The sequence below is a fragment of the Salvelinus namaycush genome, chromosome 17, assembly GCF_016432855.1.
Source record: "Salvelinus namaycush isolate Seneca chromosome 17, SaNama_1.0, whole genome shotgun sequence".
NCBI classification, from domain to species: domain Eukaryota; kingdom Metazoa; phylum Chordata; class Actinopteri; order Salmoniformes; family Salmonidae; genus Salvelinus; species Salvelinus namaycush.
In genome coordinates this window covers 30,385,810-30,411,741 of record NC_052323.1, presented here as the reverse complement: position 1 = coordinate 30,411,741, position 25,932 = coordinate 30,385,810, and the positions used below count along the sequence as shown (strand labels likewise).

At 43.9% G+C, this 25,932-nt stretch overlaps 1 protein-coding gene across 1 annotated transcript in view; it reads left to right on the top strand.

Annotated features, from left to right (window-relative positions):
• LOC120062178 (protocadherin Fat 2-like) overlaps window positions 1-25,932 on the top strand; it is a 63,031-nt gene that overhangs the window by 31,886 nt on the left and 5,213 nt on the right. The window contains exons 15-24 of the mRNA XM_039011984.1: window positions 2,541-2,774; window positions 5,489-5,878; window positions 9,536-9,747; window positions 10,600-10,737; window positions 10,944-11,087; window positions 16,081-16,278; window positions 16,660-17,500; window positions 18,180-18,340; window positions 22,243-22,762; window positions 23,761-23,914. Coding sequence (XP_038867912.1) covers window positions 2,541-2,774; window positions 5,489-5,878; window positions 9,536-9,747; window positions 10,600-10,737; window positions 10,944-11,087; window positions 16,081-16,278; window positions 16,660-17,500; window positions 18,180-18,340; window positions 22,243-22,762; window positions 23,761-23,914 — 2,992 coding nt within the window. The remainder of the gene's footprint in view (window positions 1-2,540; window positions 2,775-5,488; window positions 5,879-9,535; window positions 9,748-10,599; window positions 10,738-10,943; window positions 11,088-16,080; window positions 16,279-16,659; window positions 17,501-18,179; window positions 18,341-22,242; window positions 22,763-23,760; window positions 23,915-25,932) is intronic.

Below are 25,932 nucleotides of genomic sequence, written 5' to 3'. Positions count from 1 at the left end.
CTAAACAAACAGAGGTCCTAAGTGAAATCCATGATTTGTTTGGTTTGAGAGATAGCATCTCCAGTCTTACAAAATACTTAAACTGAGGTCTTCAAGAAGACAAGATGGTGCACTGTCAGACCACCATAATTAGTTAGTGTTTTTTTTCCCACGTTTGGTGCTTTGGCTTCTCATCAAACATACTTCCTGGTTGTCATAGCACTAGCCTAGCTTCATTATTGTAAGCCAATCAGAGCTCATAATCTCAATAATTTGTCCTATCACAATACATATATGCTAGGAGAAGCTTTGACATGGCCTTCAACCCAAAGTAATGGTTTGGCGCTGGTAGAACAGTGAATGACTACCAGAAATGTAAATATTTTGTGATTTATTTGTACTTGTCATGGTTTCCTTTTGATAGATTTCAGTAAATATTTCGTAAACTGTGATGCTATTTTTAAAGAATGCATAGGCCTACTGTCTGGACCTTTTCCCCCACCATTTTGAAATACTGTACAGTACATTTAAGTGTTTCCCCCCACCATTTTGATATATAGTACCAGTCAAAAGTTTTGGACACACCTACTCATTGCAGGGTTTTTCTTAATTTTTTGCTATTTTGTACATTGTAGAATAATAGTGAAGACATCAAAACTATGAAATAACACATATGGAATCATGTAGTAACCAAAAAAGTGTTAAACATATCTAAATATGTTTTTCTTCAATGTAGACACCCTTTGACTTGATGACAGCTTTGCACACTCTTGGCATTCTCTCAACCAACTTCATAAGGTAGTCACCTGGAATGCATTTCAATTAACAGGTGTGCCTTGTTAAAAGTTTATTTGTGGAATTTCTTTCCTTCTAAATGCGTTTGTGCCAATCATCTGTGTTGTGACAAGGTAGGGGTGGTATACAGAAGATAGCCCTATTTGGTAAAAAACTAAGTTCATATTATGGCAAGAACAGCTCAAATAAGCAAAGAGAAACGACAGTCCAGTATTACATTAAGACATGAAGGTCAGTCAATCCGGAAAATGTAAAGAACTTTGAAAGCAGTCGCAAGAACCATCAAGCGCTATGATGAAACTGGCTCTCATGAGGACCGCCACAGGAAAGGAAGACCCAGAGTTACCTCTGCTGCAGAGGATATGTTCATTAGAGTTAACTGCATCTCAGATTTCAGCCAAAATAAATGCTTCACAGAGTTCAAGTAACAGACACATCTCAACTTCAACTGTTCAGAGGAGACTGTGTGAATCAGGCCTTCATGGTCGAATTGCTGCAAAGAAACCACTACTAAAGGACACAATAAGAAGAAGAGACTTGCTTGGGCCAAGAAACATGAGCAATGGACATTAAACCGGTGGGAATCTGTCCTTTGGTCTGATGAGTCCAAATCTGAGATTTTTGGTTTCAACCGCCAGGTCCTTGTGATGCAGAGTAGGTGAACAGATGATCTCCACATGTGTGATTCTCACCGTGAAGCATGGAGGAGGAGGTGTGATGTGGTGGTGCTTGGCTGGTGACACTGTCTGTGATTTATTTAGAATTCAAGGCACACTTAACCAGCATGGCTACCACAGCATTCTGCAGCGATACGCCATCCCATCTGATTTGTGCTTAGTGGGACTATCATTTGTTTTTTAACAGGACAATTACCTAAAACACACCTTCAGGCTGTGTAAGGGCTATTTGACCAAGAAGGAGCGTGATGGAGTGCTGCATCAGATGACCTGGCCTCCACAATCATCCGAACTCAACCCAATTGAGATGGTTTGGGATGAGTTGGACCGCAGAGTGAAAGAAACCAGCCAACAAGTGCTCAGCATATGTGTGAACTCCTTCAAGACTGTTGTAAAAGCATTCCTCCTGAAGCTGGTTTAGAGAATGCCAAGAGTGTGCAAAGCTATCTTCAAGGCAAAGGGTGGCTACTTTGAAGAATCTAAAATCTAAAATATATTTTGATTTGTTTAACACTTTTTTCGTTACTACATGATTTCATGTGTGTTATTTCATAGTTTTGATGTCTTCACTATTATTCTACAATGTAGAAAATAGCAAAAAATGAGTAGGTGTGTCAACTTTTGTCTGGTACTGTACATCTAAGGTTTTTTTCAGTGTTTATTCCCACCATTTTGATATACATCTCAGTGTTTTCCCCCACCGTTTTGATATACATCTCAGTGTTTTTCCCCACCGTTTTGATATACATCTCAGTGTTTTTCCCACCATTTTGATATACATCTCAGTGTTTTTCCCCACCATTTTGATATACATCTCAGTGTTTTTCCCCACCGTTTTGATATACATCTCAGTGTTTTTCCCACCGTTTTGATATACATCTCAGTGTTTTTCCCACCGTTTTGATATACATCTCAGTGTTTTTCCCACCGTTTTGATATACATCTCAGTATGTTTTTCAGTCAGTCAGTTTTCATCTATACATAGACTATATCTATCCATCTACATGTACTGTACTGTATGCCCTCTGCTCCACTAGTTAAGTCCATCTATATGTTCATCTAATTATTTGTTATTTTTATTTGTGACAGGGGAATTGTTCACTCTGGCCCAGTTGGACCGGGAGAAGGTGAGGGAGTATGATCTGGTAGTTAAAGTCACGGACGGTGGAGGTCGCTCCTGCCAAGCAGACATCTTACTCATGATCCAGGATATGAATGACAACCCTCCCAAATTCTCGAACAACCACTATGAAGTCACTGTGTTCGACAACACCACCATCAGGACACCCATCGCTGTCATCTACGCCAAAGACCCTGACACTGGTAAGTCATATTATTGAGATAAAATTAATAGAGTAGACATTCCCATTCTGAGGGATAGTCTGAAAGGGGATTTGTTGATCTAGTTATTCTATTTCTATGGACCAAAATTTATAGAATCAGAATGACTAGAATGGACATTGACGTTTTGCGGAATGGTTTGAGGGGCTTTGTCTGACCTAGTAATTCTATTTCTATGGTCAAATCTAAATCTCCCCTTTATGTAGCAGAGGCTCTACACCAATATACTTACCAAGGTCATAACATAGAGACTATTCTCCTATCCCCCAGGTCATAACATAGAGACTATTCTCCTACTCCCCAGGTCATAACATAGAGACTATTCTACTATTCCCCAGGTCATAACATAGAGACTATTCTCCTATTCCCCAGGTCATAACATAGAGACTATTCTCCTACTCCCCAGGTCATAACATAGAGACTATTCTCCTATCCCCCAGGTCATAACATAGAGACTATTCTCCTATCCCCCAGGTTATAATATAGAGACTATTCTCCTATCCCCCAGGTCATAACATAGAGACAGTTCTCCTATATGCTTCCTGACCATCACCCACCCGCCCTTCATCCACACAATATTTCATGACCTTAAATCCGCCTGCCCTGTGGATATAACCACCGAGACTGCGGGTTATGAATCAACAAACGCATCACTAATTTATGCATTGTTCGTGTCCCCGCTGATAAATATCTGGGCGTCTGAATTGACGAAAAGCTATCTTTCAAAAAACATGTTGATGAGTTGGTTAAGAAATTAAGAATTCAAATAGACTTCTTCTATAGGAACAAGTCCAGTCTTTTGTTAAATAGTAGGAATCAAATCATTCAGTCAACATTCCTGATGGCTTTAGACAATGGCGACACCATCTATATGAATACAGCTGCCAATACACTGAAATCATTGGATGCAGTTTATCACAGTGCACTATGCTTTATTACGGGCAGCAGGTTCAGGACACATCGCATGCATTCTGTATCAGAAAGTAGGCTGGCCCTCTTTGAAGTCTCCTAGATCGATACATTACTCTCATTTTGTCTATAAAGCCCTCTTGCAGAAACTTCTCCCATGCCTTACCTCATTGTTAACCTTCAAACACATACCTAATCATGTAGTATCTTGAGGATCAGGGCCACTCCTGTAGGTGTGTAGAAACACATACCTAATCATGTATTACCCTGTGGCTGTTTATTATGGATGTTTATTATGGATGTTTATTATGGCTGTTTATTATGGATGTTTATTATGGATGTTTATTATGGATGTTTGGCTGTTTATTATGGATGTTTATTATGGATGTTTATTATGGATGTTTATTATGGATGTTTGGCTGTTTATTATGGATGTTTATTATGGCTGTTTATTATGGCGGTTTATTATGGATGTTTATTATGGATGTTTATTATGGCTGTTTATTATGGATGTTTATTATGGATGTTTATTATGGATGTTTGGCTGTTTATTATGGATGTTTATTATGGCTGTTTATTATGGCGGTTTATTATGGATGTTTATTATGGATGTTTGGATGTTTATTATGGATGTTTATTGTGGATGTTTGGATGTTTATTGTGGATGTTTATTATGGCTGTTTATTATGGATGTTTATTATGGATGTTTGGATGTTTATTATGGATGTTTATTGTGGATGTTTGGATGTTTATTGTGGATGTTTATTATGGCTGTTTATTATGGATGTTTGGCTGTTTATTGTGGATGTTTATTATGAATGTTTATTATGGATGTTTATTATGGATGTTTATTATGGATGTTTGGTTGTTTATTATGGATGTTTATTGTGGATGTTTGGATGTTTATTGTGGATGTTTATTATGGATGTTTATTATGGATGTTTGGCTGTTTATTGTGGATGTTTATTATGAATGTTTATTATGGATGTTTATTATAGCTGTTTATTATGAATGTTTATTATGGATGTTTATTATAGCTGTTTATTATGGATGTGTGGCTGTTTATTGTGGCTGTTTATTATGGATGTTTATTATGGATGTTTATTATGGCTGTTTATTATGGATGTTTATTATGGATGTTTGGCTGTTTATTATGGATGTTTATTATGGATGTTAATTATTGATGTTTGGCTGTTTATTATGGATGTTTATTATGGCTGTTTATTATGGATGTTTATTATGGATGTTTGGCTGTTTTTATGGATGTTAATTGTGGATGTTGATTATGAAAGTTTGGATGTTTATTAGGGATGTTTATTATGGCTGTTTATTATGGATGTTTATTATGGATGTTTGGCCTTTTATTATGGATGTTTATTATGGATGTTTGGTTGTTTATTATGGATGTTTGGTTGTTTATTATGGATGTTTATTATGGATGTTTGGCTGTTTATTGTGATGTTTGGATGTTTCTTATGGCTGTTTATTATGGATGTTTGGCTGTTTATTGTGGATGTTTATTATTATTTTGTTCTTCATAATTGCACGATGCATTATGTTTTGATACAGCTTTGATAAGGCCATTAACTCCTAGCATACTTTGGAAGAAACCCAAATTCGTCATGCCAAACCAACCAGACTGATAATTCCTATTCTCCTCCGGCAGATATGATCTCTGAGGTGAAATGCCATAGAGATAATAGTAGCTAGATAGTGTCCTGTCTATATGAAATAGTCTCTGCTCAGAACAACCAGACGGACTCCTATTCTCTCCTCTCCTTCTGCAGGTATAAACTCTGAGGTGAAGTATTCTCTACTCGAGGACAACAGCGGACACTTCTCATTGGAAGAGTTCTCCGGTATCCTGCGCCTGGAGAGGTCACTGGCTGAAAACACACGGTCGACCTTTGAACTCAAGGTCAAAGCCACAGACCGGGGGCTTCCCCGACAACTGTACTCCGTCGCCACGGTTACGGTGCACGTTGTCGACCTGAGCGACTACCAGCCGGTGTTCCTGAGCCAGGAGTACTCCGCCCAGATCCCAGAATCCACCCTGGTAGGATCAGAAGTCATCAGCGTCTCTGCCCTCACTAGAGACGGGACCGAGACGGAACCCATCGTCTACTCCATCGTCTCTGGCAACGAGGGGGGAAGGTTCTACCTGCACCCGGCAACTGGTAAGGTTCTGTTCCAATACTTCCTTGAGTTCCATTGGTCAGTAAGGTTCTGTGAGATTCCATGAGATTCCGTAAGGTTTCATAAAGTTTATTTGAGTTTATTTGTGCAAATTCATATATTTATGAAGCGCCAACCAATCTCTGTATTAGTTGTCAAACCATTCAGTAGCCGGGCTTGTCATCAACTTGTGTATAGTTCCATCCCAAGAGCAATCATCCCACCACACAGTTGTTTTGAACAGTAAAACGTACACCTACATCAGCAAGAAAGAACTGGGGAGCAGGCGGAGAAGCCCACTTATGAGGTTGGCGAAACGCTAAATGGTAAACGCCAAATACCTTTTCACCTGGTTGTGCTGCTGACTGCAATAAAGTACATTTTCTTGAATGTTTTGGCAGAGATAAGTCTGCTTTCTATTTGCCACTCAGAAGTCAGATATCGGAGCAGTATTGCACAGCGAGGCAGAGAAATTATTGAAAGTACATTGTCACCGCCGGTGCACTTTTGATATATTTTGTAAAGGTCCTGCTGATATACACTGTACAGCAATCAGCCACTCTGGAGGAGTATAACGTAGTCAGTACTGTATTATACTTCCTGGTCCAGCACTGACATGCTGTACCTACTGTTTTATCCCTGACTTCTCTTGGTGTTTCCCTCATTACAAATCCTCCCTGGTTTGATCTCCCTGTAACAGGGCAGGAGTCTCATAGAGGTTGGTTGGACTGAGGCAAACCAATCTCCGGGCTTGTCAGCAACTTAATCAACTTGTGTATAGTTCCATCCCAAGAGTAATCATCCCACCACACAGTTGTTTTGTTATCATTGCTACACGTGTCAAAGTAAAGAAGTAGCTTTTTTAGTTATGTATTATATGTTTTCTCAATGGAGACAGACATGGAAGCTTAATGTTATGTATTATATGTTTTCTCAATGGAGACAGACATGGAAGCTTAATGTTATGTATTATATGTTTGATCAATGGAGACAGACATGGAAGCTTAATGTTATGTATTATATGTTTGATCAATGGAGACAGACATGGAAGCTTAATGTTATGTATTATATGTTTGATCAATGGAGACAGACATGGAAGCTTAATGTTATGTATTATATGTTTTATCAATGGAGACAGACATGGAAGCTTAATGTTATGTATTATATGTTTCCTCAATGGAGGCAGACATGGAAGCTTAATGTTATGTATTATATGTTTGATCAATGGAGACAGACATGGAAGCTTAATGTTATGTATTATATGTTTTATCAATGGAGACAGACATGGAAGCTTAATGTTATGTATTATATGTTTCCTCAATGGAGACAGACATGGAAGCTTAATGTTCTCTTCTTTTTTTACTTTGGTCTTAGCTAGTCACATGAAAGAGAAAGTTTAGAGGTTTGAATGAGTTTGAATTCATGATTCTCTTTGTTGACGTACTTCAGAGCAGAGCCCTGCAGTATGACATAGTACATTAGGCTGTTTTCTTTAGTTTGAAAAATAGTTGGCACCTCCAACTGCTTTTTTGCTATCTCAGTTCCAACATGAGCAGAGTATAAGGTTGAAGTCAGACAATTCAGGAAGTGAACTGAATTTCCAATTAAATTAATGAAAAAGGGCATATATTTTCAATGACTTCTCAATAAATTGAAAAGGAGAAGCTGTTTTGGGATTTTAAATTCAAATCGCTTCCTGAATTTACTGACTTCAATTCAAATTGATCCAAACCCTGGCAGATGGTCATGGTCTAGACAGGATACAATTGATGTCAAAAGTAAAAAATACAAAATAAAGTATGTTAGCTAAACCTTACCCTTTTCCTAACCTTAACCTAATCTTCCTAACCGGCTACGTTAATTCTCCTAAACATGCTACGAAAAGTCCATTTTGACAAAAGCTGTATCCATTCTAGACAAACACCTGGCAGATGTACATGTAAAATCACACTCAAAAGTGCCTGAATGAGAACTAAGGGAGTCACTTGAGTTGACGTTGACAAATAGCTGCCTGTCATAAGCATTACAATTACAATGTCAATGTACTTTTAATCAGTCTGTGTGCATACTTCAAGACATTGCATATGAGGGTGCAGTGAGATACCCGATGGGTTGGACGATTCGTCAATCATTTTGAAAAAACATACCCTTAAAACTGGAAAATTGTTAACACAATGGAAATGTAAAATGCTTTATTATCAAATGCTTTATTATCTAAATGTTGAAAGTGCGTGGGGCGACGGAGAGAAACAAAATAGTGCAGGTTGAGGCCATGTGGCGGAGAGTGATGCGGGCGCTGGAGATGTGTGTAGGAGGGAGTATGAGAGAGAAAAACAGAGAGAGAGAGAGAGACAGATGTGTGAGCAGGTGGGTCTGAGCAGGGGTGATGTTGTGGATGTTGGTGAGCATCTGTATGTTGCCGTTTGTCTGTGGATGTTTTGTATTGTTTTTAAAATTACGCGAAAAAGACAAATAGCACTGAGGGGTCCGGTACTCGCAACCCCCTTCCTCTTCCTTTCTTACAGTTCAGATGTAGGCAACAGTACTCTGTCTGTCTGTCTGTCTGTAGTTACCTTGGGCTGGAACAGATGTATATTTTAGAAGGCCCATTTCTCTACCTCCTGGTGCTGTAGTTACCTTGGGCTGGAACAGATGTATATTTTAGAAGGCCCATTTCTCTACCTCCTGGTGCTGTAGTTACCTTGGGCTGGAACAGATGTATATTTTAGAAGGCCCATTTCTCTACCTCCTGGTGCTGTAGTTACCTTGGGCTGGAACAGATGTATATTTTAGAAGGCCCATTTCTCTACCTCCTGGTGCTGTAGTTACCTTGGGCTGGAACAGATGTATATTTTAGAAGGCCCATTTCTCTACCTCCTGGTGCTGTAGTTACCTTGGGCTGGAACAGATGTATATTTTAGAAGGCCCATTTCTCTACATCCTGGCACTATTAAGGTAGAACCCAACACCTGTTTGACTTCAAGGCCAATGAACAGGTCTATGTTTTTTTTTGTCAACAGAACAAAGACAATCAGATAGCGCTGTCAAAAACCCCACTAGGTGGAAACATGTCAGCGTTTTAGTTTTTAATAAAAGAGCACCACAAGATGAATTGAATATATTGTTACTGTGGTAATCTTTGGAAATCGCTGTAATTTGTCCTATTTTTTTGAAGGCTGAGAACATACACTCAAAACCCACACGTCAACCCAGGACTGTGTTAGTGTGTATAAGACCAAGTTAAAACACAGCTGTCAGTGTCACACAGAATGAGCAGACCAAGGCACAGCGTGCATTGAGTTCAACATCTTTTTAATACAAAGTGAAACTAGAAACAAAACAACAAAACTTACAAAGAACGTGATGACGTAGTGCCCAAACACACTAACACAAACAATATCCCACAAACACAGGTGGGAAAAATGGCTACTTAAATATGATCCCCAATTAGAGGCAACGATTACCAGCTGCCTCTAATTGGGAACCATACAACAACAAAAAACATAGAAAATTTAAACTAGAACCCAACATAGAAATAATAAACTAGAATACCCCCTAGTCACGCCCTGACCTACTACACCATAGAGAAACAAGGGCTCTCTATGGTCAGGGTGTGACAGTCAGTTAAATTAATACAGTTTGTGTTGTGTGTTTTCCAGGTGTTCTGGCTGTGAATGGCTCTTTAGACTTTGAGCTGTGTCGTGAATACTACCTGTCATTGGAGGGGACGAGAGGCAAGTCAACTCTGAGCGACATCACCATGGTGATTATCAACATCACAGATGTCAATGACAACACGCCCGTGTTCGGACAGCGAGACTACAGAGCTGATGTCTCAGAGGACCTGTCACCCGGTGATGTGGTGATGCAGGTAGTTTTCCCTGTCAACTGTCACTTTAGAAACCAGTAATTGTAGTACACAATTCAATGTGCTCAAGTAATTTCCCTGAGGGGATTAATAAAGTTGTTTTGAATTTGAATTTGGCGATTGGACAGCAAGACATGTAAGTACTTATAGAACATGACAGTTTGGTTGAGCTAATAATAATACGACTGTCATTTAATTTTGTGTCAATAAGAGCCAAGCAGCTCAGTTCAATGAGGCTTACTGTTTCCTTTCCTCTCAACCCCCTCTTCTCTCAACCCCCTCTCGTCTCAACTCCCTCTCCTCTCAACTCCCTCTCCTCTCAACCCCCTCTTCTCTCAACCCCCTCTCCTCTCAACCCCCTCTCCTCTCAACTCCCTCTCCTCTCAACCCCCTCTCCTCTCAACCCCCTCTCCTCTCAACCCCCTCTCCTCTCAACCCCCTCTTCTCTCAACCCCCTCTCCTCTCAACCCCCTCTCCTCTCAACCTCCTCTCCTCTCAACCTCCTCTCCTCTCAACCCCCTCTCCTCTCAACCCCCTCTCCTCTCAACCCCCTCTCCTCCCAACCCCCTCTCCTCTCAACCCCCTCTCCTCTCAACGCCCTCTCCTCTCAACCCCCTCTTCTCTCAACCCCCTCTCCTCTCAACTCCCTCTCCTCTCAACCCCCTCTCCTTCCAACCCCCTCTCCTCTCAACTCCCTCTCCTCTCAACCCCCTCTCTTCTCAACCCCCTCTCCTCCCAACCCCCTCTCCTCCCAACCCCCTCTCCTCCCAACCCCCTCTTCCTCCCAATCCCCTCTTCTCTCCCCCCTTATCTCTCCTCTCTTCTCCCCCTTTCCCCTCCTTCCCCCACTCCAAGGTCACAGCCAACGACCTGGATGGGCCGTTGAACAACCTCGTCCACTATTCCATCTCCAGTGGAGACCCTCAGGGGCAGTTCAGCATCGACCCTCGCAGTGGAGAGATCATAGTCAGGGCCACGCTGGACAGAGAGGAGGTGAGGAGGAGGAGGGGGGGGTTAGTTTGGGCTTTTATATGGGGAAGGAATCACCTGGAATAAAGTTGAAAAAAACTTCTCAGAACAGGATTCCCTGGAGATGCACTGGTGAAGACCTTTGCTCTCCTAGGAGCTAAGAGAAAGAAGTCAAGGAAGTAGTAGAACACTGATATCCTGTATGTAACTGGTCTCTCTTCCTGTCCCAGATCACGCACTACTCTCTGACGGTCCAAGCAGCTGACGAGGGAGACCCTCCTCTGTCTACCGCGGTCCAAGTGACCTTGACCGTGTCCGATGTCAACGACAACCCACCTGTCTTCTCCCAGATTAAACACAACCTGGTCCTTCAGGTACCCAACACAGGCCACTTCCCCTTACACACACACACACACACACACACACACACACACACACACACACACACACACACACACACACACACACACACACACACACACACACACACACACACACACACACACACACACACACACACACACACACACACACACGAGCACATGCACACACTCACATGCATACACTCAGACGCACATGCACACACTCACATGCATGTACTCACACGCACACACACACACCCATAGACACACACATGTATACACACACACACACAGACACACACAGACACACACACACACACACACACACACACACACACACACACACACACACACACACACACGTGCACGCACACACACACGCAGGCACACACACATGCACGTCGTCAACGTCGTCAAGCTCTGAGACCTCAAGAACCCAATGAACTCAATACTACAAATAATGATTTAAAATGTTTTACTAGATAATGAGGTAGTTAACAGATACACTATAGGGGGAGGGTATAACGGGATACAACAGTTGTTGAGGTTGAGTCTCCACAGGTCAGTATAAATGAACTTCTGTACTCAACACAGGCAAATACAATCGTACATTCACAAGACTTTTGAGGATGAGATGGTCTTTTTAATTGAAAGAGAAAATGTGAGTGGGCTACATTAGCCACGTAGGATTTCACAACCGTTGAAACTAAAGAGAGTTTCACCGACCAGGAATAGACAATGGGCTAGGCTATCAGTTAGCATCCGGTGTTGGAAAGTGCAGAGACAGTATTGATCATTAGTTTGTAAATTAGACCTGCTGTCCTACAGCTACTCATTGACTTCCACCACGTTACACACACTTTCTTAGGATATTAGTAACGTAGCAACATTACTTGTATGTCATTGTTGACTCTTGGTGGGATTCCGTTTAAGAGAGGATAAGTGGTTGGAGGATGGTTGTCAGTCACACCTGTTGCTGACAGGTGTATAAAACCCATTTGGCTATTTCAACCACACCCGTTGCTGTGGCTGTTTTCCAGGCACCTCAAACTGAGGGTGTGTGACTTTACTTTGTAGACTCTCGTCAACACGTGCTTAATTCAGCTACAGTATGAAATCAGCTCCATGCTTTTCCTCTCTGGCTGACTTTACACACCATTTACCTCCACTGTGTGTGTCTACGGAGGCTGACTTTACACACCATTTACCTCCACTGTGTGTGTCTACGGAGGCTGACTTTACACACCATTTACCTCCACTGTGTGTGTCTACGGAGGTTGACTATACACACCATTTACCTCCACTGTGTGTGTCTACGGAGGCTGACTTTACACACCATTTACCTCCACTGTGTGTGTCTACGGAGGCTGACTTTACACACCATTTACCTCCACTGTGTGTGTCTACGGAGGTTGACTATACACCCCATTTACCTCCACTGTGTGTGTCTACGGAGGCTGACTTTACACACCATTTACCTCCACTGTGTGTGTCTGCGGAGGTTGACTATACACACCATTTACCTCCACTGTGTGTGTCTGCGGAGGTTGACTATACACACCATTTGCCTCCACTGTGTGTGTCTACGGAGGTTGACTATACACCCCATTTACCTCCACTGTGTGTGTCTACGGAGGCTGACTTTACACACCATTTACCTCCACTGTGTGTGTCTACGGAGGTTGACTATACACCCCATTTACCTCCACTGTGTGTGTCTACGGAGGCTGACTTTACACACCATTTACCTCCACTGTGTGTGTCTACGGAGGCTGACTTTACACACCATTTACCTCCACTGTGTGTGTCTGCGGAGGTTGACTATACACACCATTTACCTCCACTGTGTGTGTCTACGGAGGCTGACTTTACACACCATTTACCTGCACTGTGTGTGTCTACGGAGGCTGACTTTACACACCATTTACCTCCACTGTGTGTGTCTACGGAGGTTGACTTTACACCCCATTTACCTCCACTGTGTGTGTCTACGGAGGCTGACTTTACACACCATTTACCTCCACTGTGTGTGTCTACGGAGGTTGACTATACACACCATTTACCTCCACTGTGTGTGTCTACGGAGGTTGACTATACACACCATTTACCTCCACTGTGTGTGTCTACGGAGGCTGACTTTACACACCATTTACCTCCACTGTGTGTATCTACGGAGGTTGACTATACACACCATTTACCTCCACTGTGTGTGTCTACGGAGGTTGACTATACACACCATTTACCTCCACTGTGTGTGTCTACGGAGGTTGACTATACACACCATTTACCTCCACTGTGTGTGTCTACGGAGGTTGACTATACACACCATTTACCTCCACTGTGTGTGTCTACGGAGGTTGACTATACACACCATTTACCTCCACTGTGTGTGTCTACGGAGGTTGACTATACACACCATTTACCTCCACTGTGTGTGTCTACGGAGGTTGACTATACACACCATTTACCTCCACTGTGTGTGTCTACGGAGGTTGACTATACACACCATTCACCTCCACTCTGTGTGTCTACGGAGGTTGACTATACACACCATTTACCTCCACTGTGTGTGTCTACGGAGGTTGACTATACACACCATTTACCTCCACTGTGTGTGTCTACGGAGGCTGACTTTACACACCATTTACCTCCACTGTGTGTGTCTACGGAGGTTGACTATACACACCATTTACCTCCACTGTGTGTGTCTACGGAGGCTGACTTTACACACCATTTACCTCCACTGTGTGTGTCTACGGAGGTTGACTATACACACCATTTACCTCCACTCTGTGTGTCTACGGAGGTTGACTATACACACCATTTACCTCCACTCTGTGTGTCTACGGAGGTTGACTATACACACCATTTACCTCCACTGTGTGTGTCTACGGAGGCTGACTTTACACACCATTTACCTCCACTGTGTGTGTCTACGGAGGTTGACTATACACACCATTTACCTCCACTGTGTGTGTCTACGGAGGTTGACTATACACACCATTTACCTCCACTGTGTGTGTCTACGGAGGCTGACTTTACACACCATTTACCTCCACTGTGTGTGTCTACGGAGGTTGACTATACACACCATTTACCTCCACTGTGTGTGTCTACGGAGGTTGACTATACACACCATTTACCTCCACTGTGTGTGTCTACGGAGGTTGACTATACACACCATTTACCTCCACTGTGTGTGTCTACGGAGGCTGACTTTACACACCATTTACCTCCACTCTGTGTGTCCATCCTCTTTCAGACTCTTTCAGACCAGGGTTCAAAATCATTTAAAATACTTCATCTGGGCTTGATTGAGTTTACCTGGCTTAATGGATTAAACCGGAAACCCCACCCATCTGGCACTCCAGGCAGACTAGAGCAAAGTTCAACCTATTTAAGATTTCAAGTAGTATTTGAACCTGTATTTGGTGAAAATGTACCATTATGTAGAAATTATGTTGAATATAATCAACTATTTTCATCAATCTGACTCCATTATTATGTGACTAAACGCAACAGGCCCTGTGGTTCTAGAGGCTCTATTCAAGGCCTTCCTTCCATCACCACTTAGTAGTGTGGCTATATTGAACATGTGTCCATCTTGTACGATTATGCAATTATTAAGACACTTGTTTTTCTTACTTTTTTTTAACTCGCCGTTGTTGGTTAAAGGGCTCATAACTAAGCATTTCACGGTAAAGTCTACACCTGCTGTATTCGGCACGTGACAAATAAAATGTTATTTGATTTGAGATACAAATAGCTAACCCTGGCGTACAGCATTACATTTATTGAGGCAAGCAGATCAGAGATCTCAAGTTGGAACCCAAGCATATACTGTGTGTACAGTGTAAATAACAACCACCAATACACCTACTAAATTATGAGCACCATGGCCAATCAAAGAATTACTCTGTAAAACAAGGAATACATTTACTCAATTCAAGTAATAGGGATTTATTAGTTATGAAATAATTAACACTCAAACAATTACAGTGTACATGAAATACGTGATACATTACAGACTACTCAGAGTAAATGACCCTCAACTAAATAAGATATCGTGGTTACACATCGTCTGATACACACAGGCGCTTGCTAACAAGTTCTGAAAATATGAGCAAATTCCCTGTCCTTTTAACCAAATTCAAGCAGGAAGTCACCACCAACCTGAATTAACATTTCGTAAGCACTTTGCCAGTAAAAACAATAGGCAGGAACAACACATCCAGATTCTAATCTAATCAACTCAATTTAAATAGTAGGAGCCCACGTCTGTGACGCTCCTCTTTGAACGGACCGCCGTCCCGACAAACAGAATAACACAGTGTCTTTGTAACAGCAGCTCCATAGCACTTAACAGTAACAATGAAACATATGTCATAGCTCTTTATGAACTCCTGAAACAATACAAACATGAAATTGTTGTTCAACACAGTAACGTTCATTTCCTGTCCACTTCCGTGGTAACGTCTCTTTCCCAGAGATTGCCACGGCAACGGTGTGAGACGCAAATATAAGTCTATCCATCCGGACAATGCCATATTTAATCAACACGCCAGGCTGGCGTCAACAAGTCGCTAGACGTATCTTCATCGCTGGCCTTCATCCTCCTTCCCATATCTCTACCAAAACACGGCACTCTGTTTCAAGGACCCGTTCCAGCTGAAATGGAGCGACCTGAGGAGAAGGCTAGGTGTGTGTGCTTGTTGTGCCAAATTGTAGCACATCGCACAGTACACACTGTGGTATGAGCTTGTCTGCTTTCCAGCACCTCAGCCAAGTACTGTTACATTCGGGGCAGGTGGAAACTTCCGGGCAGTCACTGGAAACTTTTGACATTTTTCCCCTCTTCGAGATAAGATCGCAATCAGCACGTTTTTGTAGTAAAATCATTAGGCGCTGTCTTGTTTTAGACCCTTGTGGAACAAGGTGCTATGGAAGGCTTGACCTAGTTTCTATGACTACTTAACTAACGATGGTACCGTATGTTCCTTGTCAGGAGGGCGAGGCCATTGGTAGCAGCATCCTCCAGCTGGTGGTCACAGACAGAGACACCCCTCAGAATGGACCTCCCTTCACATTCCACATCGTGTCTGGGAACGAGGACCGCCGCTTCCACGTAGACCAGGGAGGTTTGTTGTCCATCTCTGCTCCTCTGAAGAAGAAGATCAAGCCACAGCACCTACTGAAAATACAGGTAAGGATTGTTCCTGTGAAAAAGCACAAGCTGGCGACCCAGAGATCATTATTTAGTGTAGAGGTGCTGACTAACGGTGAATAAACTTTGAACTATAGTTGCACACTCCATATGGATAACATCCCATTAATTTATTGGGTAACAAAAAAAACAACACCAACATTTTGTCATCATTGTTCCTTGTTATGGGTGAAGAAGACGCAGTGATGCCGAAACGTTGCAAGCAAAACATATTTACCTGGTTGTAATCTGTTTGTCTGACGTCTATACATGCCCACTGGTTATTTGGGATGTTAAAATGGAGTATAACTTTATACCTACACAGTACTAGCAGATACTGACATTTTATAATGTGTGTTTCTATTCATGTCCTTACGTCAGGTGACAGACAGTGGACACCCTCCTCTCTCCTCCATCTGCGTGGTGAAGATCAACGTCACTGAGCAGAGCAAGTACCCTCCTTCTGTGATGCCCCTGGAAGTCTTCATCACCACCACAGGAGACACCTTCTCCAACCGAGTCATAGGCAAGCTCCATGCCTCCGACCAGGACCTGCACGACATCCTAAACTACAAGCTGGTCTCGGAGTCTCCCGATGGGGGAGACTCAGAGCCAAGCACGGGCCCCTCTGGAGGCCTCTCCAGGTTCTCTGTGGACCTGGTGGATGGGAAGATCTGGGCCGACGAAGACTTGAAACCTGGTTTCTACTCCCTCAATGTCAGCGTCTCCGATGGGAAGTTCAGCGTATGGGCCGGGGTGAAGGTTCATGTGTGGAAACCCACCCAGCAGGCCCTGGACGCTGGGCTCACTCTGCAATTGGCTGGGCTTTCCCCGGAGGAGTTCCTGGGGGACCACTGGAGAGGCCTCCAGAGGGGCCTCAGCACGGCCCTGGGTATAACCAGGCAAGACCTCCACCTGGTGAGCCTACAGCAGCAACCCAACTCCCTGGTCCTGGAGGTTCTGCTGCTATGGAGGCCGCATGGTGGAACTGTAGAACCGTTACCAACCAACCGGCTGGCAGGGATCATCGCTGACATAGAAGACTCATTGGGACTGAGTGTTCTCAAGGTGCATCATAATGGGTGTCTAGGGACAGAATGCCCTCCTAGAGGATGCAGGAACTCAGTCCAGACGAGAGGGGAGAGGCTGAGCCACTACGCCACAGCCAGGGCCGGCTTCATCACCCCACAACACACCTGGGAGAGTGTCTGCCCCTGCAACGGTAGGTGTACTGGGAGCATGTCTGGCCTTGCAACGGTAGGTGTAACTTGTGTGAGATGTGCCTGAGACGTGAACAATTGCATTAGCTCTACAAGTCAATGCCTAGGCTTTGGTTTAGTGGGCTAACGCGTACTTTTAGCACACAGTAGACCCTGGGTTTGAACCCTATCAGTCAAATAGTCTCCTACCTCTCTATGATCACAGTAGAAGCCTGAAGTCACCCCCTTCATGATCTAACTCACTTCACATTCCTATGGGGATTAGCTGGGTGCAGGTGGCAGCTAGGGGCCTCCAGCATAGTACTAGTGATTATCTTGTTGTAGTGGGTCTTCTTAGTTACTGTTGTCTGTCTGGCAGACATATTTAGTGGAGGTATTCCATTGAGGTTATCGCCTCTTTATTTAGACTATTTTAGCTAAACCCAAAGCCTCAACAAACCAAATGTCTCTAGGAAAGCGACATGGAAGATCTGAGGCTGAAATATAATACATGAGGAGAATTTGGGGGATTTTGTCTGTTTCAATCAAGCAGATTTGATTATGAGAACAAATTTGAGTGACTATTCCTAATTTGACGGCCGGATCGTCATCCAAAATAAGTGCTTTGAATATTAAGCCTACATGTTAATTAGACATGTTCTACAAATCATATTTAACAGTTACACTGTTTTTCAACTTCAGAGTCTGCTGTGAGTTTTGACGGGACGGGCTATCTGAAATACCTGTATCAGACGGATCAGGAGGAGGAGAATCGGAACTTCCGTCTCTCTCTGCGCATCAAGACCTTCCAGCAACAAGGCGTTGTCATGAATACCAATGCAATCAACTGGGGGAGCTTGAAGGTATTGTAAAGCTCACATGCATTCATTATTATCAGAGATGAAAAAACACACATTGTTATTTGCTTTTTTGTAATCTCTCGTAATCTCATCCAATCAGTTCCATTTGAGTTATAGCCCATTTTACATCATTGCTTTACAGTATCATACATACAATGATAATACACAGCATTGTTATCAGAGATCATAAAAGCAACATATTCCTTTTCCTTGGCCCCCCCCCCACCTGTACTGCAGCAGTTTACATATGCCCTAATCTAAAAATGCCTGATTGCAAATCAGAGGGCTGAGTTTATCCGGAAGAGAACATTTCCGAGTGGATTCCAGATTCAATCATACTGGTCTCTTATCATAGTATTTACTCTGCTGGTTTTGTCTGTGTCGGTTGATCAATGGGACTTTTAACTGATCCAACCATGTTGTGGTGAGGACTGTCTCTATCTTCATGTCCCTGTTTCCATCCATTTCTTTCATAGCCTGGTCCCAGATCTGTTTTCAGCATTGACGAACTCAATACTCTGAGTTTATTTTTTTTTAAAGGACCAGCACATCCTTCAGACACTTCTGGAATTTAAATTTAAGTGTTGGCAAGACATGTAAAAAAAAAAGAAAAAAAGAAACAGATCTGGTACCGAGGAGAATTCTTGCTGGGGTTTGGAATGTTGAGCTAGAGTCAGTTTTGTGCTGATGTAGGTTAACCACAGAGTTTAAAGGGAATATTAAATGATTGTATATTCTGATGAGAGGGATAAAGAATCCTCAGTGCTCAGATGAAACTCCTTGACACGCATGCAACACATCTCCCAATGGATTTCTCTTCATTTGTGTGGCATTGACTACATATAGATAGAATATGACATTTGTTCACTCATCAAAAGTAGCGTTCACTTTTTCCATGCTTAGGCCTATTTCTGTGTTTTACATTCCTGGAACATCGGGCCTTTTAATTGTAAGAACATTGCTACAAAAGGAATTGCTAAACATGGTTATTCAAGAATTTATTTTCAGTTTCTTTCCTCCCCCTTTACTTCACACCGGCTTCATCAGAAGATACGACACGATTCATGTGTTTCCCTTGAGAGTAAGGCTTCACAGCACCTTGAACAAATTCTTATCAATTCCCAAATCTCATCAATATTCTGACCTAAAGGAAAATGGGAGCAGCAGGCACATACATCCTTCAGAAACTTCTGAAATGGAAATTAAGTTTAGGACCTACTCACCGATCACCGGCTAAATCTTTTTCATGTATTCCACATCTTTTAAGTAAATTACCTTTGAAATGGAATGGATTTTTCCCATTTGAACCAAAGCGCCTGTGGAGAAAGAAGAAAAGGTGACATGTCAAATAAAACCACTGTGGCCTTTCACAATAGTGAGAGCTTAGATCTATTATTATCAAGGAGAAGCATGCTAGAAAGACACTGTAAAGAAGCAGATCACAGTGACTGTGGAGGACACCCTCTGATCATAATCATCTCCCACGGGGAGCTAGTAGTCCACTACCCCATTAGGGCTCTGGTAAAAAGTAGTGCACTACCCCATTAGGGCTCTGGTAAAAAGTAGTGCACTACCCCATTAGGGCTCTGGTAAAAAGTAGTGCACTACCCCATAGGGCTCTGGTCTAAAGGTGTGCACTACCCCATAGGTCGCTGGTAAAAAGGCCGAGCTGTACGTTAGGCAGTCCATAGCTCCTCTCTCCAAAACAACAGAGGGAAGGGGATCCGTTCATTTCCATGTTAGCTCCATGCTAGCAGCCCAACCTAGCAGCTCAGCAGCCAAGCACTGTGCTAGTTCAATATGTCCACAAAACCCTCAGAAGAGGCTGATGCAGTAGTTACAGTAATATGGAAAAGAGCAAACAAAGCAAGAAAAAACCCATTATTCAGCAGTTCATCAATCAGTTGGTGTGTGTAAGTGTGTGCTACGATGTTGAAGCTAGGCTTGGCTCTCTCATCCCTCCAGAGTTTTGGGAGGGAGGGTGGACAATGAGCCTGTCATAGCGGATGTAATCAATGTCCCCAAGTGCTCTGGCAGCTTTCATGACTGGGATAAATGATTTCCTCTTCTGGCGCACAGCTTCAGGATTGTCCTCTTTGACTAATTCTAAAATTCTTGGGTCTTTCCAGAACAGTTACCTTGTACTTGAACCTCAGGAACTTGACCACGATCGGTCTGGGGCCTGTCACCTGGGCCGGTGGTGGGATTCCAGTCCCATCTTCAGTTTTTCTGAGATCATTTCCACTCACTTTGTCCTCAGACTCAATCCAGGTCTCATGTGATTCCGTCCACAACAATGTTGTGTTCCGCCTTGATTGTCCCTTGAGATAATCTGATTTCTCCATCATGGTTATCATGGATTCACATACAGAAATGATGTCCTCTCTTAAGGACTGTTGCTGTCATCTTGCTGTTCTCCTGATTAAAGTCATCGAGCTGACCCTGGGAGACTGCAAGCTGTTCTCCAGATCCTGGACCTCTCTGGTCAGGTCATCCATCTTTTATTAGTTGAATCCAACAGTTTTTGGACAAAACACTTGGAGCTATATTCTTGTTGTTGTAACAACTGCTTGTAGAACTATTTGTATTTGTTTAAAAGATCCTTCACCTGTGATAGAGAGACACCACTGTGCTCAACAGTACTCCCACCAGCTTTGGTCTTTGTTATGGTAGCAATGTAGGCAATGCTGTCACCTCCGCAGTTCCAGACATGGCAGGTCGCAGGGCAGGTCGCAGGGCAGGTCGCAGGGCAGGTCGCAGGGCAGGTCACAGGGCAGGTCACAGGGCAGGTCGCAGGGCAGGTCGCAGGGCAGGTCGCAGGGCAGGTCGCAGGGCAGGTCGCAGGGCAGGTCACAGGGCAGGTCGCAGGGCAGGTCGCAGGGCAGGTCGCAGGGCAGGTCGCAGGGCAGGTCACAGGGCAGGTCGCAGGGCAGGTCACAGGGCAGGTCGCAGGGCAGGTCACAGGGCAGGTCACAGGGCAGGTCACAGGGCAGGTCACAGGGCAGGTCGCAGGGCAGGTCGCAGGGCAGATGGAAACAGCAACAAACAGCAGGGATTCAAACAGTCACACTCCCGGGACAATCTGTGGTACTAGCCTCAAGGGCTGTGGGCTGAGTACACCCTGCTAAGGAAACCTCGCTAGCTTGATAGCTAGCTAACGATAGTTAGAAGCTAAGCTAGAATTTGCACCAATGAGGGAAAAATTTGCTACTTCTCTGGAGCGAAATTGACCTGATAATGTTGGGTTGGAGATGGCGATAACGATAGGTTGGAACGGCTGAGATGGCGATAATGTCGGGTTGGAACAGCTGAGATGGCGATAATGTCGGGTTGGAACGGCTGAGATGGCGATAATGTCGGGTTGGAACGGCTGAGATGGAAATAATGTCAGGTTGGAACGCCTGAGATTGCGATAATGTCGGGTTGGAACAGCTGAGATGGAGATAATGTCGGGTTGGAACGGCTGAGATGGCGATAATGTCGGGTTGGAACGGCTGAGATGGCGATAATGTCAGGTTGGAACTGTTGAGATGGCGATAATGTCGGGTTGGAACGGCTGAGATGGCGATAATGTCGGGTTGGAACGGCTGAGATGGAAATAATGTCGGGTTGGAATGGCTGAGATGGAAATAATGTCAGGTTGGAACGGAACCTCTATTATTTCCAGTTTAAACTAATGATCTGCCAAATGTATCAAAACTACATTGATGTGTTGTGTTCTAGTCCACTGTCTCTACTTCAGACTGGGGAATAAAAGTTTACGAACAGTGAACACTGTTATATTATCTGCTACAGATGATGGATAGTTGTACCAGCGTGTATATGAACAGTGTTATATAATCTTCCACAGCTGATGGATAATTGTACCAGCGTGTATATGAACAGTGTTATATAATCTTCTACAGCTGATGGGTGGAGAGTTGAGGTTCATGTACCTCTGTGGCAACACACTCCCGGGTTCCCTGCGTATCCACACAGCCCCAGTGGTGTCAGACGGGCGGTGGCACCACGTCCTTCTGGAGGTCAACGGCACCATCCTCAGACTCACCCTGGACCACATTCACTCAGCCCAGGTCGTCCTCTCTAAACCCTGCCATCTGATGCAGCCTCATGGGGCTCTGATCCTCGCTGGCCCCCCTGGTCCTGGTTATTCTCCCACCACCACCACCACCACCACCACCACCACCACCTCTACAGAGACCCAGGCCAGGGCCCAGACCCAAGCACAAGGCTTGGTGGGCTGCCTGGAGGGTATGGAGCTGAATGGGGAACCCATCAGGACAGAAGAGAATAAGGAGTGGAATGGTCCTGGGAGGAGGAGGGTGTTTGGGGTCTACCAGTGCTGTGTCAACCAGGTCAGGATGAACAGCTGTGACAGTAACCCCTGTCTGAATGCAGGAACCTGTGAGGAGGAATCCAACGGAGGTCAGTTTCTTAAACTTGGCATACTATATCACTCCCAAATAGTGTCAACCTCTAAAAACAACACAAATAGCATACTGTAAGCCTCTACCCACCTCATTCAAGGTCAAGGTCAGGGTTAAGTTAACCGTGTTAGCAACTCATGATTTGTGCGGTAATGAAGTCACAGGCATCCCGTGGTAAAGGCATGTACTCATATAGTATAGGGTGAGGGTGAGAGAGAGAGGACTATGTTCCATCCTGGCATCTGTGTGTGTTTACCACTGTATCATACACTTAATGCACCTCCAAGCTAAATGGAACAGGAAATGCAAAGGATTCTCTCCAAGGAAGTTTGGAGGCCCTGTGTTTCCCATTCTGCCCATCACATTACAATGCTTAACATGCTAAACACCCACCGTCTGTAATCAAAAGATAAGAAACATTTGTAGAGAAAATGTTCTCAAATGTTTTGCAATGTCATTGTGATGTTTGTCATTGTGATGTTTGTCATTGTGATGTTTGTCATTGTGATATTTGTCATTGTGATGTTTGTCAACAACACGTGGCAACAAAGCCTACAGGTTTTGTGATGTAGTATATCTACAGTATACTTAAGGTACATTATCTATCATCCCTTCAACAACAGAGTTTTACCTCTGCGAGGATATTCAGTCACCAATATGAGAATACAATGTTGAACAAACTACAGTGTTTGAACAGATTGAAGGTGTCCTATTGTCTACAAAGTATTATTATAATTGTTCTACAGGGAAGTTGAAACTAGAGTAGTGAGGTGCAAACTGAATAACCAGACCTCACGACAACTGGATGGAACCAAACTGTCTTTACAAAACTCTCTACCCTATATTCCACTTTTAAAAATAGCTTGTATCCTATCCTTCCTTAGAATCCCTCTGTTGTTACTAAGAGAGTAAGAGAACTTTAAAGGTGTTCTAAAACTTTGACCGTCTTCGGAAGGCTGATCTCGCTTCCTGTTTATATGTTTGTTTACCCTCCAGGGTTCCGCTGCAGCTGTCCAGTTCCCTTCTATGGCCCCCACTGTGAGCTGGACAAGAACCCCTGTGCCTCCCAGCCCTGTGCCCACGGTGGGGTGTGTGTGCCAAAGAGTCAAGGTTACATCTGTAACTGCCAACTGAATATGGCTGGAATCAGGTATGTCTATCTCTCACATAGCTATCCCTCTCATCCCTGCGGCCTCTGTATCAACATGCTGTTAGTCCCCCCCCCCCCCCCCCTTATTAAAGTGGCTAGAGATTTGAGTCAGTATGTTGGCAGTAGCCACTCAATGTTAGTGATGGCTGTTTAACAATCTGACGGCCTTGAGATAGAAGCTGTTTTTCAGTCTCTCAGTCCCAGCTTTGATGCACCTGTACTGATCTCGCCTTCTGGATGATAGCGGGGTGAACAGGCAGTGGCTCGGGTGGTTGTTGTCCTTGATTATCTTTTTTGGCCTTCCTGTGACATTGTGTGGTGTAGGTGTCTTGGAGGGCAGGTAGTTTGCCCCCGGTGATGCGTTGTGCAGACCTTACCACCCTCTGGAGAGCCTTATGGTTGTGGGCGGAGCAGTTGCCGTACCAGGAGTGATACAGCCCGACAGGCAGCTCTCGATTGTGTATCTGTAAAAGTTTGTGAGTGTTTCCAGTGACAAGGAAAAATTCTTCAGCCTCCTGAGGTTGAAGAGGCGCTGTTGTGCCTTCTTCACCACACTGTCTGTGTGGGTGGACCATTGCAGTTTGTCCGTGATGTGTGCGCCGAGCAACGTTTTAAGTTCCTCCTTCACCACTACTGTCCCGTCGATGTGGATAGGGGGGTGCTCCCTCTGCTGTTTCCTGAAGTCCACGATCAAATCAAATCTAAGTTTATTTGTCATGTGCGCCGAATACAACAGGTGTAGACCTTACAGTGAAATGCTTACTTACAGGCTCTAACCAATAGTGCAACAAAGGTATTAGGTGAACAATAGGTAAGTAAATAATTAAAAACAACAGTATAAAAGACAGTGAAAAATAACAGTTGCTAGGCTATATACAGGCACCAGATAGTCGGGCTGATTGAGGTAGTATGTACATGTAGATATGGTTAAAGTGACTGTGCATATATGATGAACAGAGAGTAGCAGTAGTGTAAAAGAGGGGTTGGCGGGTGGTGGGTGGCGGGACACAATGCAGATAGCCCGGTTAGACACTGTGCGGGAGCACTGGTTGGTCGGACCAATTGAGGTAGTATGTACATGAATGTATAGTTAAAGTTAATATGCATATATGATAAACAGATAGTAGCAGCAGCGAAAAAGAGAGATGCGAGGGGGCACACAGTAAAAATAGTCCGGGTAGCCATTTGATTACCTGTTCAGGAGTCTTATGGCTTGAGGGTAAAAACTTTTGAGAAGCCTTTTTGTCCTAGACTTGGCACTCTGGTACCGCTTGCCATGATGTAGTAGAGAGAACAGTCTATGACTGGGGTGGCTGGGGTCTTTGACAACTTTTAGCGCCTTCCTCAACTCTTAGCTTCATTGATGTACTGGGCCGTACGCACTACCCTCTGTAGTGCCTTGCAGTCGGAGGCCGAACAATTGCCGTACCAGGCAGTGATGCAACCAGTCAGGATGCTCTCGATGTTGCAGCTGTAGAACCTTTGAGGATCTTAGGACCCATGCCAAATCTTTTTAGTTTCCTGAGGGGGAATAGGCTTTGTCGTGCCCTCTTCATGACTGTCTTGGTGTATTTGGACCATTCTAGTTTGTTGATGATGTGGACACCAAGGAACTTGAAGCTCTCAACCTGCTCCACTACAGCCCCGTCGATGAGAATGGGGGCGTGCTCGGTCCTCCTTTTCCTGTAGTCCACAATCATCTCCTTTGTCTTGGTTACGTTGAGAGATAGGTTGTTATTCTGACACCACCCGGCCAGGTCTCTGACCTCCTCCCTATAGGCTGTCTCGTCATTGTCGGTGATCAGGCCTACCAATGTTGTGTCGTCTGCAAACTTAATGACGGTGTTGGAGTCGTGCCTGGCCATGCAGTCGTGGGTGAACAAGGAGTGCAGGAGGGAACTAAGCACGCACCCCTGGGGGGCTCCAGTGTTGAGGATCAGTGTGGCAGATGTGTTGTCAGGAAGTCCAGGATCCAGTTGCAGAGGGAGGTGTTTTAGTCCCAGGATCCTTAGCTTAGT